At 50.6% G+C, this 17,405-nt stretch overlaps 1 protein-coding gene across 2 annotated transcripts in view; it reads left to right on the forward strand.

The window, feature by feature from the left end:
* Positions 1-1,069: 1,069 nt before the first annotated feature.
* The window catches only part of SLC44A1 (solute carrier family 44 member 1), a 101,110-nt gene continuing 84,774 nt past the window's right edge, over positions 1,070-17,405 (forward strand). Inside the window, exon 1 of one of the 2 annotated variants that reach the window (XM_039543688.1) lies at positions 1,070-1,350. In XM_039543688.1, the coding sequence (XP_039399622.1) occupies positions 1,324-1,350 (27 nt within the window). In that variant the 5' untranslated portion in view covers positions 1,070-1,323. The remainder of the gene's footprint in view (positions 1,351-17,405) is intronic. The other variant, XM_039543690.1, reaches the window with a different exon arrangement.

Here is a 17,405-nt window from a genome sequence, read left to right on the forward strand (position 1 = left end):
TGTATATAAATGTTCACAGTTGCAGAAAATTATGGGCTGGATGGATCAGACAAGGGGAGGTCAGGATAATTATTTAATGAAGTAGATGTTGTGATTCAAAAAGATAAAGCTTTATAACAGTTACAACACAAATTGTCAACATCACATGTCAAAATATACAAAGTATGGTTCTTTTTTCTTTCATTGCTTACCTGTAAACTTTGATTATTGATAGAATTATTTTTTTCATCAGTTTGTGCCTGTAGCGTGATGGTGATAAAAATCTAATCCTTCCAACCCTAAACATATTTAGTATGTTTCCTCAAAAAATACACTATGGACCTGCAGTTTGTGAGAGGATGTGCACTTGAGCTGAAGTGAATAGGATCCAAGGATGCCCAAGCACCTTTGGAGATCAGGCCCTGTTTATCTTCTTCACAATGCGGTTTTGGCAACTCTTGCATTTTTATAAAAACTTTTGGATGGCTGATTTTTCCTGGGTCTCCCCTATACTGAAGTCAAGTGATCTACCCAAGAATCTCAGCTTTCATTTAAAAACAAAGTTTCTAGTCCACGTCTTGTGGAAAAGCGAGAAAATATGAAGCAAGTGCACCCCCGAGCTTTAGTTGCCAGGAGGTAATTTTTTAATAACATTCATTATTTCTAAAAAGTCGATCATTTCCGAGGGCATGTTGGGGCAGCTGGGGGCCGGACCCGTGATTGGGTGAAGCGGTGGGGCTGGCAGTCCTGACACTGGGGTGCTGGGGAGTCACGTAGACACCCACGCTAGGCACAGACTGGAGGGACAGACCCAGCCTCGCGCTCAGCTGCCCCAGGGAAGGACACGGACACCTGACTGGGGGGAGAGGAGCAAGAGCAGAGCCCGGTCTCGGGCCGGAAGTGGGCCGAGCCCTTTCTGCGGCGGACAGCGGCGCATACGCTCTATCTCCCTCACGCAGGACGGAAACGGCCGCGGTGCCCCACCCATTCGTGCCCGGGCGGGCGCGCTGAGCCGGCACTCGGCGCCCGCCACACTTCGCGGTCTCGGCGCGGCCGGCGGGTTGGTGAGCGGAGCAGGCCCCGCCCCTTGCTACTGAGCTGCCGCCGCCGCCGCGTCGCGCCGCCGCCGCCGCCGGGGGAGGATGAGGAGCGCGGGGCGGCGCTGCCGAGGGACTCGAGCCGCAGCCGAGCTCCAGTGACCGACCGACCCGCCCGCCCGCCGGAGCCGGGCGAGGCCGGAGCGGCGCCCCACTGCCCTGGGGCCGGCGATCGCGGCGGTTGGATGCCCGGTGCCTAGCGGGGACCCCCGGCCCGGCTCCCCCGGGACAGAGACCCGCGCCCGCCATGGGATGCTGCAGCTCGGCCGCACACGTGAGCGGGACCCGCCCCCGTACAGCCCCCTGCGCCCCCGCGGGGACCTGCCCCCGGTACCGTGCCCCCTCCCCCGCGGGACCCCCCCCGTACCGTGCCCCTCCCCTGCGCCCCCGCGGGACCTGCCCCGTACCGTGCCCCTCCCCCTGCGCCCCCGCGGGGACCTGCCCCGTACCGTGCCCCTCCCCACTGCGCCCCCGCGGGACCTGCCCCCGTAACCGTGCCCCCTCCCCACTGCGCCCCGCGGGGATCTGCCCCGGTACCGTGCCCCCTCCCCACTGCGCCCCCGCGGGGACCTGCCCCGTACCGTGCCCCTCCCCCCACTGCGCCCCCCCGGGACCTGGGCCCCGTACCGTGCCCCCTCCCCACTGCGCCCCCGGGGACCTGCCCCGTACCGTGCCCCCTCCCCCATTGCCCCCGCGGGGACCTGGGCCCCCGTACCGTGCCTCCCCACTGCGCCCCGCGGGGACCTGGCCCCGTACCGTGCCCCCTGCGCCCCGCGGGGACCTGCCCCGTACCGTGCCCCCTCCCCACTGCGCCCCGCGGGACCTGGCCCCGTACCGTGCCCCTCCCCACTGCGCCCCGCGACCTGGCCCCGTACCGTGCCCCTCCCCACTGCGCCCCGCGGGGACCTGCCCCCGTACCGTGCCCCCCCCCCCTGCGCCCCGCGGGACCTGCCCCCGTACCGTGCCCCTCCCCTGCGCCCCCGCGGGGACCTGCCCCGTACCGTGCCCCTCCCCCTGCGCCCCGGGGACCTGCCCCAGTACCGTGCCCCTCCCCCTGCGCCCCCGCACCTGCCCCAGTACCGTGCCCCTCCCCCCTGCCCCCGCGGGACCTGCCCCGGTACCGTGCCCTCCCCTGCGCCCCGCTGACCTGCCCCGGTACCGTGCCCCTCCCCCTGCCCCCGCTGGGACCTGCCCCTGCCCCCTCCCCCTGGGACCTGCCCCGGTACCGTGCCCCTCCCTGCGCCCGCTGGGACCTGCCCCGGTACCGTGCCCCTCCCCACTGCGCCCCCCTGGGACCTGCCCCGGTACCGTGCCCCCTCCCCCTGCGCCCCGGGGACCTGCCCCCGGTACCGTGCCCCCTCCCCCCACACTGCGCCCCTGCCCCCGGTACCGTGCCTGCCCTCTGCCCCCTGCGCCCCTCCTGCCTCTGCCCGGTACCGTGCCCCCTCCCCACTGCGCCCCATGGGACCTGCCCCGGTACCGTGCCCCTCCCCACTGCGCCCCGGGACCTGCCCCGTACCGTGCTCCTCCCCACTGCGCCCCGCGGACCTGCCCCCGCACCGTGCTCCCTCCCCGCTGGACCTGTCCCCCGTACCGTGCCCTCCCCCGCTGGGACCTGTCCCCAGTGCCGTGCCCTCCCCACTGCGCCCCTGGGACCTGCCCCGGTACCGTGCCCCTCCCCACTGCGCCCGCGGGACCTGCCCCCGTACCGTGCCCCCTCCCCACTGCGCCCCGCGGGACCTGCCCCGCACCGTGCCCCCTCCCCACTGCGCCCCTGCGGGACCTGCCCCCGTACCGTGCCCCTCCCCACTGCGCCCCTGGACCTGCCCCGGTACCGTGCCCCTCCCCACTGCGCCCCTGCACCTGCCCCGTACCGTGCCCCTCCCCACTGCGCCTGCGGGACCTGCCCCCGCACCGTGCCTCCCCACTGCGCCCCTGGGACCTGCCCCCGGTACCGTGCCCCCTCCCCACACTGCGCCCCGGGACCTGCCCCCGCACCGTGCCCCTCCCCACTGCGCCCCACGGACCTGCCCACCGCCCCTCCCCACTGCGCCCCTGGGACCTGCCCCCGGCACCGTGCCCCCTCCCCGCGGGACCTGGCCCCCGTGCGTGCCCCTCCCCACACTGCCCCTGCGCCCCCTGCCCCGTGCCGTGCCCCTCCCCACTGCGCCCCTGCTGGGACCTGCCCCCGGCACCGTGCCCCCTCCCCACTGCGCCCCGCGGGACCTGCCCCCCGCACCGTGCCCCTCCCCACACTGCCCCCTGGGACCTGCCCCGTGCCGCCCTCCCCCTGCCGCTGGGACCTGCCCCCGCACCGTGCCCTCCCCGCGCCCCTGGGACCTGCCCCGCACCGTGCCCCCTCCCCCCGCGCCCCGCTGACCTGCCCCCCGTGCCGTGTCCCCTCCCCTGTGCCCTGGGACCTGTCCCCATACCGTGCCCCTCCCGCGGGACCTGTCCCCGGTACCGTGCCCCTCCCCACTGCGCCCCGCTGGGACCTGCCCCGTACCGTGCCCCTCCCACCCACTGCCCCCTGGGACCTGCCCCGGCCCAGTACGTGCCCCTCCCCACTGCGCCCGCTGACCTGCCCCCGTGCGTGCCCCCTCCCCCCTGCGCCCCCTGCTGCCTGTGCCCCCCACCCCCCCCTCCCCCCTGGCCCTCCCCATACAGCGACCCGGGACATGATATGATCATGATCTCCCCATACAGCGCCACCTTCTTTCGCACACCCCCTTGCAAGGTGCTTCTCCACTCTTCCCCGTGCGGGGTGTCCCCTCCTGGATTGCCGGGCACCCCCTATTTGCTCTCCTCTCAGGGAGCCAGGTGACCCTCCTTCACACGGTGACCTCCCTCTCACCCACTGGGACCTAGCCCCCCCATACAGCGTCCCCTTCCCCATGGTGCCCCATCTCACACGGCACCCCGTCCCTGTCGCCCTTCTTCACACCCCGCCCGCTCGCCCCTGGATGAGAGGAAAGCGGGGATTCAGGGACACAAATTCATTACCTTGGGAGTAGAGCTCACAATAACTTCTCCTCTTTCGCTTCCTAGGGCAGGGCTCAGCTCCCCTCTGTGCAGAGCCACCCCGACCCCTGGCCCCACTCTGCACTGGGCCTTGCCAGCCATCAGGTTCCCCAACAGCCCGGGGAAGGGCTATGGCCCAGTCCTTTCCCCATGGCCTCACTAATCCCTGTAGCTCCTTTCCCCACACTGCCCCCTTCTGCTCTTTTTTGCCCTTGCTGCCTTTTTCTCCCTCCCTGGAGTGGTGCTGCCAGTCTCCTAGATGGGAGCCACAATGAATAGCTCTACCCAATGCTCCAGTTTGCAGCTCGTCTCCCATTTTAACATTCCCGTTGAGCACAATGCTCGGCGTAATAACATGTTTCTAGCATAGAAATGTTGCTATGTCCTACATAAACACTGGTACCAAACTATAGCCCTACTTTTCCACAGCCCTGCATCACTCCCCTCTTTAAAACTACATTAAATTAATAGATTTTAAAATCATGATTTCATGGGGCAATCATGATACTTTAAAGTGTTAATAACTCTAGCCTTCCTATGCTTTTGGTATTTCCCATCAGCAGGCAGAAATCTGACCTGCTAGAGGTTAGGTCATTGATTGCAGGTTTTACAGCTACTGCCCCTGTTTGAAGGCAACATGACTGGTAGTGTGGGTGGCTCTCAAGTACTGTAAGTCATAAATGTAAATTTCTTTTGGTGATTTCATCTGTCTGGAGTTGACAGTCACAACAGGGGATGGTGTGTGTGCCTGAATATCCATTTCTTCTGTCCCTAATGACTCATCAATGGTATGAACTGAGTGTTCATGTCCTGGCACATTCAGACAGCTTTCTTACTAGGACTCTAAAAACACTGCTCGGAGCTTTCCAGTTGCACTAGGCTTCCCCTTTTTCAAACTGCTTTCATAACTATTTCACAGGCTCTCTTTAGCATTTTTCTTTATCAGTCTGTGTACCTGGCATCGTTATTGCCCTCTTTGTTCTGTTCAAAATCAAAAAGGTTATCTATGTATAACCTTGGAGACCTTTCATAAAGCAGGAGAAGTAGAGAATAACTAATTGTTTCATGCTTGGTGCAGTTATAGGTTTGCACTGCTTGGTTTCAATTTTCCAGGTGGATTTGTATTTCTATTAATACTATTCTGTTAAATCTCTCAACTGGGTTGCCTTATGACTGGCAAGTTGTGTGGTAAATGAGCTGTGTGTCTCCTTTTATAGTCATAACATCTCAAGAACAGTTGACTCTCAAATTCCTTAACCAGGGGTCCTGGTGGATCTCTTCAGATAATCCAAAAGAAAGTGTCTGAATATTTTAGAAGCTGCTGTTTTACTTAATCCGTTGGTTGTTGGATAGGATACTACAAATTTAGTAGTGCCTCTGTTTCTACCACCCTGCCTCATTACTTAGTGAGGGACTTGGATTCCTCTTTTCCCTTTCCTGCTGCTTTTATAAATCATTCCTGCCTTTCTACTCCATCTCCTTGTCTGAGCAAAGCTCCATCAGACTCTTTCCTACTCCATGTTGCTGTCATCTACTGCCCCTTGACTCTTCCCCAGCCAGCTTTCTCTCAGATTTGACATGTGACTCCTTTTTCTTCTCATCACAACCTCCCACACTTATTCTTGGTGACTTCAATTTCTGTGTTGATGTCTCATTGGATTCATTAACTACACAACTCCTTGCCTTCACTCATTTGATCTACAGCTGTGGATCAGATAGATCATCCATTCAGTAGAAAAGCTGATCACTTGACACTGACTTCACCAGCTATCTTTTCATCTCGGAGCTCTCATTATCGAAGTTCCCTCTTTCTGATTGCCACTTCATCTCTTTTAACACAGACCACTTGCCCCCTGCTCCTCAGGCTCCACCTGCGCCTGATGTGACCTCTGTCCCTTTCAAGATGTCCATGCTCTCCCTCCAGCATTGACTTCGCTCTTCCACCATTTGTTTCCTCTGCTCCTGTTTCTTATTTCATTGCAATGTCTCTTTCTTCTTCTTTAGCTCTGCCATCTTTCTGGTCAAACAGTAATGCATTTCACAATCCCTTTTGCATATATGCAGTCTTTGACTCTGTCCTTTAAACACTCCTCTCTCTATGCCATATCCCTCTCCATACAGGAATTTGCTTACTTCAAAGGCTAAATTGATAAAATCCTTCATGATTTCACTCCTCACCTTCATTTTACCTTTCTATACTCAACACCCCTTTCTGTATATGTCCTGTCTGCTCTCTCCATCTCCAGCTTGTCCATCTACCCCAGTATCCCAATCCTCTTAACCATCCTAGCCCCTGCATTCTTTCCTTCAGTCCATTGCTGTCCTGTTTCTTTTCCCTTTCAGTACAGTTATGGTCTAATCTCCTCTATCTTCAAAGCTAACCATCAACCCCTGCCTGCCTCTCTACCTACCCTACCTTTGAACTCATTGAATGTGCAGTTTACAACAATTGCCTTGAGTTCTCTTCATCTTCATTCTAGATTCATAGAATCATAGAACTGGAAGGGACCTCGAGAGGCCATCTAGTCCAGTCCCCTGCACTCAAGGCAGGACTAATTATCTTGACCATTCTTGACAGGTGTTTGTCTAACCTGCTCTTAAAAATCTCCACTGATGGAGATTCCACAACCTCACTAGGCAATTTATTCTAGTGCTTAACCACCCTGACAGGAAGTTTTTCCTAATGTCCAACCTAAACTTCCCTTGCTGCAATTTAAACCCATTGCTTCTTGTCCTATCCTCAGAGGTTAAGAAAAACAATTTTTCTTCTTCCTCTTTATAACAACCTTTTTCATACTTGAAAACTGTTATCATGTCCCCTCTCAGTCTTCTCTTTTCCAGACTAAACAAACCCAATTTTTTGAATCTTCCCTTGTTTTCTAGACCTCTAATCATTTTTGTCGCTCTTCTCTGGACTTTCTCCAATTTCTCCACATCTTTCCTGAAATGTGGCACCCAGAACTGGGCACAATACTCCAGTTGAGGCCTAAACAGAGCAGAGTAGAGCAGAAGAATTACTTCTCGTGTCTTGCTTACAATGCTCCTGCTAATACATTCCAGAATGATGTTTGCTTTTTCTGCAACAGCATTACACTGTTGACTCATATTTAGCTTGTGGTCCACTAAGCCTCCCCCCTGGCCCCCCGATCCCTTTCCACAGTACTCCTTCCTAGGCAATCATTTCCCATTTTGTATGTGTGCAACTGATTGTTCCTTCCTAAGTGGAGCACTTTGCATTTGTCCTTATTGAATTTCATCCTATTTACTTCAGACCATTTCTGCAGTTTGTCCAGATCATTTTGAATTTTAATTCTATCCTCCAAAGCAATTGCAACACCTCTCAGCTTGGTATCATCCACAAAACTTAATGGCATAGAGAACACTTATAATCATTGATGAAGATATTGAACAGAACCGATCCCTGCAGGACCCCACTCGCTATGCCCTTCCAGCATGACTGTGAACCACTGATGATTACTCCCTAGGAACGATTTTTCTAACCAGTTATGCACCCACCTTATAGTAGCTCCATCTAGGTCAGGGGTGGGCAAACTTTTTGGCCCGAGGGCCACATCTGGGTATGGAAATTGTATGGCGGGCCCCAAATGCTCACGAAATTGAGGGTTGGGGTGCGGGTTCTGTCTGGGGCTGCAGGCCCTGGAGTGGGGCCAGAAATGACGAGTTCAGTGTGCGGGAGGGGGCTCTGGATGGGGGCAAGGGGTTGGGGTGCGGGTTGGGGGCTGAGGGCTCCAGCTGGCGGTGTGGGCTCTGGGGTGCAGAAGGGTGGAATCCAGGGGTTCGGAGGGCGGGAGAGGGATCAAGGCTGGGGCACGGGGTTGGGACACGAGAGGAGGTCAGGGGCGCTGGCTTCGGGTGGTGTTTACCTCAAGCAGCTCCCAGAAGCAGTGGCATGTCTCCCCCCCGGCTCCTGTGCAGAGGCGCGGTGCCAGCCAGGCGGCTCTGCGTGCTGCCCTGACTCTACGAGGTTCCCGGCCAATGGGAGCTGCAGGGGCGGTGCTTGCAGTGGGGGCAGCATGTGGAGCCTCCTGGCTGCCCCTGTTTGTAGGAGCCAGAGGGGGGACATGCTGCTGCTTCTGGGAGCCACCCGGAGCGGGACAAGCCCTGGATCCCGCTCCTCAGCAGGAGCTCAAGGACTGGATTAAAACGTCTGAAGGGCCGGATGCAGCCCCCGGGCCATAGTTTGCCCACCCCTTATCTAGGTTTTATTTCCCTAGTTCTTTTATAAGACGGTCATGCAAGACAGAATCAAAAGCTTGACTAAAGTCAAGGTCTACCACATCTACTGTTCCCCCCCCCCCCATCCACAAGGCTTGTTACCCTGTCAAAAAAAAGCTATCAGATTGGTTTGACACGATTTTTTTTTTTGACAAATCCATGCTGACTGTTACTTATCACCTTATTATCTAGATGTTTGCAAACGATTGCTTAATTATTTGCTCTATTATCTTTCCGGGTACAGAAGTTAAGTTGACTGGTCTGTAATTCCCCACGTTGTCCTTATTTCCCTTTTTTATAGATTGGCACTATATTTGCTCTTTTCCAGTCTTCTGGAATCTCACCTGTCTTCCATGACTTCTCAGAGATAATTGCTAATGGCTCAGATATCTCCTCAGTCAGCTCCTTGAGTATTCTAGGATGTATTTTATCAGGCCCTGGTAACTTGAAGACATCTAATATGTCCTAGTCATTTTTAAATTCTTCCTATCTAACTTCCACACTCTCCTCTAAACTGCTAGCAGTTCTAAAGATCTCTTCCTGGCCAAGTCTGAAGACTTCTATTCCATTCCTACCCTCTTTGATAATATCAAAAGCAGCAGAGGTCAATCATCCTGAGCACTCTCCCTGGAATTCTGCAAAACTGTCCTGTGATTATTCTCCTCAGGCTTCTCCTATCTCTCTGATAGTTCTCTTCCTTCTGTCCTCCACCACTGTCTCTGGAATTACTTCTGAGCCCCTTCCTCTTTTTATTTTTTTTATTTTACAGCTAGTTTTATCTCCTTCTGTCTCAGTGATTCTCAAACTTTTGTACTGGTGACTCCTTTCACGCAGCAAACCTCTGAGTACAACCCACATTATAAATTAAAAACACTTTTTAAAAAAAAATATTTAACACTGTTATTAATGCTGGAGGTGAAGTGGGGTTGGGGTGGAGGCTGACAGCTCGCGACCCCCCATGTAATAACTTTGTGACCCCCTGAGGGATCCTGACCCCCAGTTTGAGAACCCCTGTTCTATCTAATCCTGCCCTACAGCATGCATCTCTGGTATCTGTCCTTGGATGCCGCACCATCAGTTTAAGTTTAACATGACTAGTACCAAGCTCCTTCTGTTTTCTTTCACACCTTCTCAGCTGCCCCATCTGTCTCTGTAGAAAACACCACCATCTTCCCTGTCACTCAAGACTTTAATTTGGGAGGTATTTTTTATTTCTCCTTCCTTACCTCACACACTTAGCTATATGCAAATACCGTTGCTTCTTCGACCACAATATTTCTCTGATCTGTCCTTTGTTTTCTATCCCTTCAGCTAAATATCTCATTTAGGCCCTCGTGATTGCCTGACTTCATTACTGCAGTGTTCTTCTTTCTGATCTTCCTGACACTCACATCATCCCTCTTCAATTCATACAAAAATTGCTGCTAACATAGCCTTCCTTTCCTGTTGTTTAGACCATGTCATCCCTCCACTGACTCCCCATCCACCTGAGGTTTGAAATGGTCACTGAAGTCTTTGCATAACTGCTCTGCCTTTGTCTCATTTCTCATCAGCCACCTTCTTTGCTGCCACATCAATGCCAACTTCATTTGACAATTTATCAGCTTCTCATGCAAATGTATCTGTGCTGTCTCCTGTGCTTACATCTATGCACAAGGTTTCTTCTAAAGACCAGCTGCAGTTATGATGCCTATGGGGCACTATCTTACACTGACAAGTATGAGATATACAGAGGATTAATTGGTATAGCTTTTTTATTTACAGAAAACCTTTTAATTGTTATGCCGTGGCCCATCCCCACCTTGACCACTATACTAATTTTTACCTTTTATTTATTTTTTTTGTCTGTAGTGTGTGAGCTCCTTAGGGGAAAGTACCTAGCATATTGTGAGTGCTGTGTGAAACTTTAACAAAGCCACAGGCCAGACTGGTGGGTGGTAAGAAAGAGACACTTGTATGTGGGGAAAAACACTTCATAACAGTTGTGAAAAAGTAGCTCTATGTTCAGACTAAATGAAAGCATAGCAAAGTTTTGTGTAACTTCACTGGGGTAGTAGTGGTGCCATAACAATTTCTCAGAGAGGTAGCCATGTTAGTCCGGATCTGTAAAAGCAGCAAAGAGTCCTGTGGCACCTTATAGACTAACAGACATATTGGAGCAAGAGCTTTCGTGGGTGACTACCCACTTTGTCGAATCTGATGAAGTGGGTAGTCACCCACGAAAGCTCATGCTTCAATACGTCTGTTAGTCTATAAGGTGCCACAGGACTCTTTGCTGCTATAACAATTTCTGCTAGTCTTTCTCTTAAAGTGGTCTTGGGGGTTTATCCAAGAAAGCCCAAGTTTAAGCTCAAGGAAAACTTGGATTTTTTGTTGTTTTTATTGTGAAGTTCTTTACCTTAATAAGAGAGAAAAACAGAATTTGCCGTTGAATCAACAGCTTCCCTTTTTGACTCTGGTATTGGAGATACCATATAATTTCTTTCCACACTTTAATAGTTTTGTTTGTTATCGACTGAATTGTTGACATAATTCTGTACTTCTAAACTGGCTGATCAGAACTATGGGAAGTGTATTTCCTCACAACATTATCAGAAAGAAAGCAAGATATCAGAGTCTGTCTTAATATATGCACTACAACTAGGAAGGTTGGAAATGTACTCTTTTCCTTACAACTTTTCATTGCATTAGGTTACATTAAGATTTGTGTGAGAAGGGCTTGGGATCTTTCAGGCAATATAATGCCATGAGTGGGATAAACAAAGCACATCTTATTCTATAAACTTCTGGTTGTGACCGTGGCTTTACAGATTAAAAGAATACATTGCTACAAAGGCTGGTGATGACAGACCATGCAACAACTCTCACATGCAAGGTGTTTCAAAATAAAATGCTTGGAGCTAATCTTAAAGCAATTATTTTCATAGCCCTTTTGATAAAACTTGGTTTTCCTCATATATCTCTGAATATATGGATGATCTGTTACTTACCAGATGGACAAGAACAAGAAGCAATGGTCTCAAGTTGCAGTGGGGGAGAGGTCTAGGTTAGATATTAGGAATCACTATTTCACTAGGAGGGTGGTGAAGCACTGGAATGGGTTACCTAGGGAGGTGGTGGAATCTCCATCCTTAGGTTTTCAAGGCCCGGCTTGACAAAGCCCTAACTGAGATGATTTAGTTGGTGTTGGTCCTGCTTTGAGCAGGGTGTTGGACTAGATGAGCTCCTGAGGTCCCTTCCAACCCTGATATTCTATGATTCTATGAATGTTGCCCCGGGAGTTACTCTGTACAATGTTGCCCTTAATTATCACACAGTGGTGAGATATTTTGCAGTTATACTTGTCTGTAATGTTAAAAATACTACAGCAGGTATATTTGTGTTCCACTGATTTTTCTTTTATAAATTAATTCACCAGTTTATAATTAAACACAGAATTGGTTCATCTTAACTTATTAAATACAAGTATCAGAGGGGTAGCCGTGTTAGTCTGGATCTGTAAAAGCAGCAAAGAATCCTGTGGCACCTTATAGACTAACAGACATTTTGCAGCATGAGCTTTCGTGGGTGACTACCTGAAGAAGTGGGTATTCACCCATGAAAGCTCATGCTGCAAAACGTCTGTTAGTCTATAAGGTGCCACAGGATTCTTTGCTGCTTTTATTAAATACAGAAAACTAAACTAATGCAGTAATTAAAATTGCAAATTAAAATGCACATGCATCAGAAAATGAAAAAGCCAAAGTTCTTGTTGTATTTCTGAGCTTGCTCACTGTGTACGTACTGATTGTTAATGTATACATTTAACAGCCTAAGTTGTAATAAAAAATACTAAATACTTACACTGTGACTGAATTACTTTTGATCTTCATTTCCTTGCTTTTTGTTTAGTATAATACATGGACGTTACAGTTGATGAGCTGTGACAACAAGTAACAGGTCCCTTCCTTGAGCAGGAGTCAGTGTGAAAGCATAGTGCTTATACGCACAGCACAATACAATACCCAACAAGTGGAACATGAAGTATAGTCGTAGCTGCAGTGCATTGTTGAAGCATTTGTGCAGTTGGTCTTAAGGTTTCAGATTTAAGTAAATTATATATAGTTTCCCCTTTTGAGACAGAATGGGGAGTGATCCTTTTAAGTGTGGCACTGGAGTTGTTTAACTGGTGTCTGGAACTCAGAAAATTTTATTTTCAGCCACTTAATACATATGGTAAATAATGATCTATGGCATTTTAATTATCCTTTTTTGTGTGTCTGCATCTCAACTTTTCACGGGCTTGAAAAATTATGCCCATTAGTCAGTAGTAAGTGGGACGTTTTCCCTCGTGAGTTTGGGGACCTACCCCATAAAATTCTTTGGAATGTAAGTTTTGATTTAAATAAGTCTCTAGTCTTCCAAATGTAAAGTAGTGCAGTGATGTCTTCCAGAGTATGCAAACCACACAGCCACAGTGCCTCCGCTGCTGCTCACTTCTTCTGCCGCAGAACAAAATTAATGACTATTTTCACTGCTATCCAGTAAGCTGGGGTAATAGTAATGGCAACAACAACAAACACCTTATGCAGCAACAAGTCTTAGAATCCAGGTCTACAGACTCCATCTCTCATAGCTCTCTCTATAAGACACTAAAAATAGCTGTGTAGATATTTGGGCTCTGATTGGGGCTCAGGCTGTGTAACCCACCCTCTTCCCCAGGCTTCAGAGCCCAAGCTCCATCACAAGCCCAGACATCTACGTGGCTATTTTTAGCACCATAGTGGAACCGAATCTGTAAACATTGGCTCAGAGATTTTCTGTGTTGACGTACCCAGTGAAACTGTCAGCAGTCAGTGCTCTGCTCATGCTTGAGAAAGCTATGAGCAGCAGCATAGGTGGGCACTACATCTTGGAGGATGGGGACTCAAATGGATGCTGAGAAATGAGTAGAATAGCAGACTCTCTTCCTAGTATCCAGAAAGTTTAGTCTCCCTTTCAACAGATGGGAGATGGTGCTTGAAACTTAGGGTACGTCTACACTACGGGATTATTCCAAATTTACATAAACCGGTTTAGTAAAACAGATTGTATAAAATCGAGTGCACGTGGCCACACTAAGCACATTAAATCGGTGGTGTGCGTCAACGGTCCGAGGCTAGCGTCAATTTCTGGAGCACTGTGGGTAGCTATTCCGTAGCTATCCCATAGTTTCCGCAGTCTCCCCCGCCCCTTGGAATTCTGGGTTGAGATCCCAGTGCCTGACGGGGCAAAAATCATTGGCGCTGGTGGTTCTGGGTAAATGTCATCAGTCATTTCTTCCTCCAGGGAAGCAACAGCAGACAATCATTTCGCGCCCTTTTTGCCTGGATTGCCCTGGCAGACGCCATATCATGGCAACCATGGAGCCTGTTTTGCCTCTTGTCACTGTCACCGTATGTGTACTAGATGCTGCTGACAGAGGCGATTCAGCAGCGCTACACAGCAGCATTCATTTGCTTTTGCATGATAGCAGAGATGGTTATCAGCCGTACTGTACCATCTACCATGCCCTTGTAAATTGGCAATGAGATGATGGTTACCAGTCCTTTTGTGCTGCACCATCTGCTGCTGTCATAGGTGCCCCTGGCTGAGATTGGCCGGGGGCGCAAAAGACAAAAATGGGAATGACTCTCCGAGTCAATCCTTCCTTTACGGTATCTAAAAATAGAATCAGTCCTGCCTAGAATATGGGGCAAGTGTACTAGAGAACCAGTGTATCAGAGAACCAGAGAGCACAGCCGCTCCGTGTCAGATCCCGCAGAAATGATGAGCTGTATGCCATTCACAGGGGCTGCCCCTGCAACAACCCCACCTGTTGATTCCCTCCTCCCCCAGCCTTCCTGGGCTACCATTGCAGTGTCCCCCCATTTGTGTGATGAAGTAATAAAGAATGCAGGAATAAGAAACAGTGACTTGTTAGTGAGATATGAGGGGAAGGCAGCCTCCAGCTGCTATGATAATCCAGACAGTGTGGGGGAGAGGAGCCCAGCATCCCGCTGCTATGATAGTCCAGGCAGAACAGAATCTTTTCTTTACACAGGCAGGGCGGGGGCTGATGGAGCTCAGCCCCCTGTTGCTATGATGAAGACGGTTACCAGTCGTACTGCACCATCTACCAGGAATGATCAGGAGTTTTTTACCCAGGCGCCCCCGGCCGACCTCACCGGAGGCCAGCCAGGAGCACTCACGGGCTGATGATGACAGATACCAGTCCTTTTGCACTGCACCATCTGCCACAAGACTGATGATGAGGATCGATATCAGCCATATTGTACCATCAGCCACCCATGGCGGGGGGGGGGGGGCGAGGATGCTGCCGTTGACTGCTGCAGCATCGCGTCTATCAGCAGCATTCAGTAAACATAGGGTGACATTTAAAAGAGACGAGAGGATTTTTTTCCCCTTTTACTTCTGGGGGTGGGTGAGGGGGGTAAATTGACGAGCTATGCCCTGAACCACCACGGACAATGTGTTTGACACTACAGCCATTCGGAGCTCAGCCAAGAATGCAAATGCTTTTTGGGGACTGTGGGATAGCTTGAGTCCTCAGTCCCCGCTCCCTCCCTCCATGAGCGTCCATTTGATTCTTTGGCTTTCCGTTACGTTTGTCACGCAGCAGCGTGCTGAGTCCCTGCTGTGGCCTCTGTCTGGAGATTTTTTTAAAATGCTTTGGAATTTCGTCTTCTGTAACGGAGCTGTGATAGAACAGATTTGCCTGCCCATACAGCGATCACATCCGTACGGTCCATGCTGGAGCTCTTTTTGGATTTGGATTTGGGACTGCATCGCCACCCATGCTGATCGGAGCTCCACGCTGGGCAAACAGGAAATGATATTCAAAAGTTTGTGGGGCTTTTCCTGTCTACCTGGCCACTGCATCCGAGTTCTGATTGCTGTCCAGAGCGGTCAGTGGTGCACTGTGGGATACCGCCCGGAAGCCAATACCGTCGATTTGCGGCCACACTAACCCTAATCCAATATGACAATACCGATATTAGCGCTACTCCTCTCATTAGGGAGGAGTACAGAAACTGGTTTAAAGAGCCCTTTATATCGATATAAAGGGCCTCTTAGTGTGGACAGGTGTGGCGTTGAAAAGGTTTAACGCTCCTAAAACCGGTTTAAACACGTAGTGTAGACCAGGCCTTAGCCTCTGGCTAGTCGGTGTCTGATAATATAAAAGATGGTGCCTCCAAGCAGGGTCCAGGGACAGTGGACCCAGGGACCTTGCTAGAAATCCCAGTGCTGTTTCTTTTCTTAGACTGTAGGTAATATTGGGTTGCCTTCTGTGACGTTATTGATATAAATGGGAACCATATAGAACATGGGTCGCAACCAAGGTCCTGTAGTGGCACCAAATCCTAAGTAAAGGGGGTCATATAAGGTGTCTAAGACCAGGTTCTGGGTTGCTGGTTATGATTGTGCTGTCTGTATGTCTGTGTATCATTTTGCAGTTGAAGTTATAAGTATTCGCTCTGTACTGTCTGTATTTTGTATTATGCTCTGCCTCTGGGAAGTGTCCCAGACAAGCTGATGTTAGCCCTGCCTAGCTGGCTTGATGGCCCATTAAAGACCATCAGCTACACAATTGACCCATGGAGAGAAGGCAGACACGCCTTGTGACTCAGCAAAGTATGCAGGGACTGGCCCACGTGACTCCAGGCTCCATTTTGCTGTAATTTTCCACAGTGAAGACAAAGAGATTCTTACACCTGGAAAAGTCTATATAAGGCTGATGCATCATCTCCATTTTGTCTTCAATCCTGCTTCTGACCTCTGGAAGGACTTTGCTACAAACTGAAGCTCTGCACGAAGGACTGTTGACCCATCCCAGCGGGGGATGTTCTAGAGACTTAATCTGAACCTGCAGTTTACTCCAGCACTGCTGCAAGCTTGAACTAAGAACTTTGCCATTACTGTATGTAATTGATTCCATTTAACCAATTCTACCTCTCATCTCTACCTTTTTCCCTTTGTAAATAAACCTTTAGATTTTAGATTCTAAAGGATTGGCAACAGCGTGATTTGTGGGTAAGATCTGATGTGTATATTGACCTGGGTCTGGGGCTTGGTCCTTTGGGACCGAGGGAACCTTTTTCTTTTATTGGGGTGTTGGTTTTCATAACCATTCATCCCCAGGACGAGTGCACTGGTGGTGATACTGGGAAACTGGAGTGTCTAAGGAAATTGCTTGTGTGACTTGTGGTTAGCCAGTGGGGTGAGACCAAAGTCCTTTTTGTCTGGCTGGTTTGGTTTGCCTTAGAGGTGGAAAAACCCCAGCCTAGGGCTGTAACTGCCCTGTTTAAGCAATTGGTCCTGATTTGGCACTCTCAGTTGGGTCCCGCCAGAATCGCTCTGTCACACCTTCTCACCAGGGCATTCTGCTTCCTTTCCTTATGTATCTACCTCTGGCTAGTAAGTGTTGGGTAATTCTCTCCCCCCCCCCACCACCACCACCCCAAGCCCTGCTGAATGCAGTTCTTCATCTTATGCAAGTAACCTTTTAGTTCTGAATGCAAAGGAGAGTTTTTAATGGTGGCTTTCCCCCCCTAATTGTGACCATTTCTCCCTGGGGTCTAGCCCTACGTGAAGTTTGACGTTACGGCATTGGTGTTACAGCATTCAAACCATCTCTGAATTATCTGCATCAGAAATCATTACAGTGTTAAAAGTATTTTTTTTAAACCACTTCAGCCTTTGAGTTATCTGAGGAGGCTTTCTTCAAACTTTAAAACACAATCTTTGGGCTGCGACCAGGCATGGAAAGTCCTTATCTTCAAAGGAGAATTTTGCTGGAAATTATGCAAAAGGGAAAAGATTGTCTTGCAACCATCACGACAAGTGTTGGAATAAAAATCTGTAATATGCTGTCCCCAACCTACCTTGTGTAAAAACATTGTGTCAACCTTTAGATTTTAAGCTTGGTGGTGGTTTTTCAGTGCATGTGCCATACCCTGAAATTGTCCACTTTGGTTTGCCCCTTATGAAAAGAGGGCAAGCTTATTTTAGTGACTCATGGTATGGTAAAGATGTCAGCTGTCTTTCTACTTT

Source organism: Mauremys reevesii, linkage group 6, assembly GCF_016161935.1.
Source record: "Mauremys reevesii isolate NIE-2019 linkage group 6, ASM1616193v1, whole genome shotgun sequence".
Classification (NCBI taxonomy): Eukaryota; Metazoa; Chordata; order Testudines; family Geoemydidae; genus Mauremys; species Mauremys reevesii.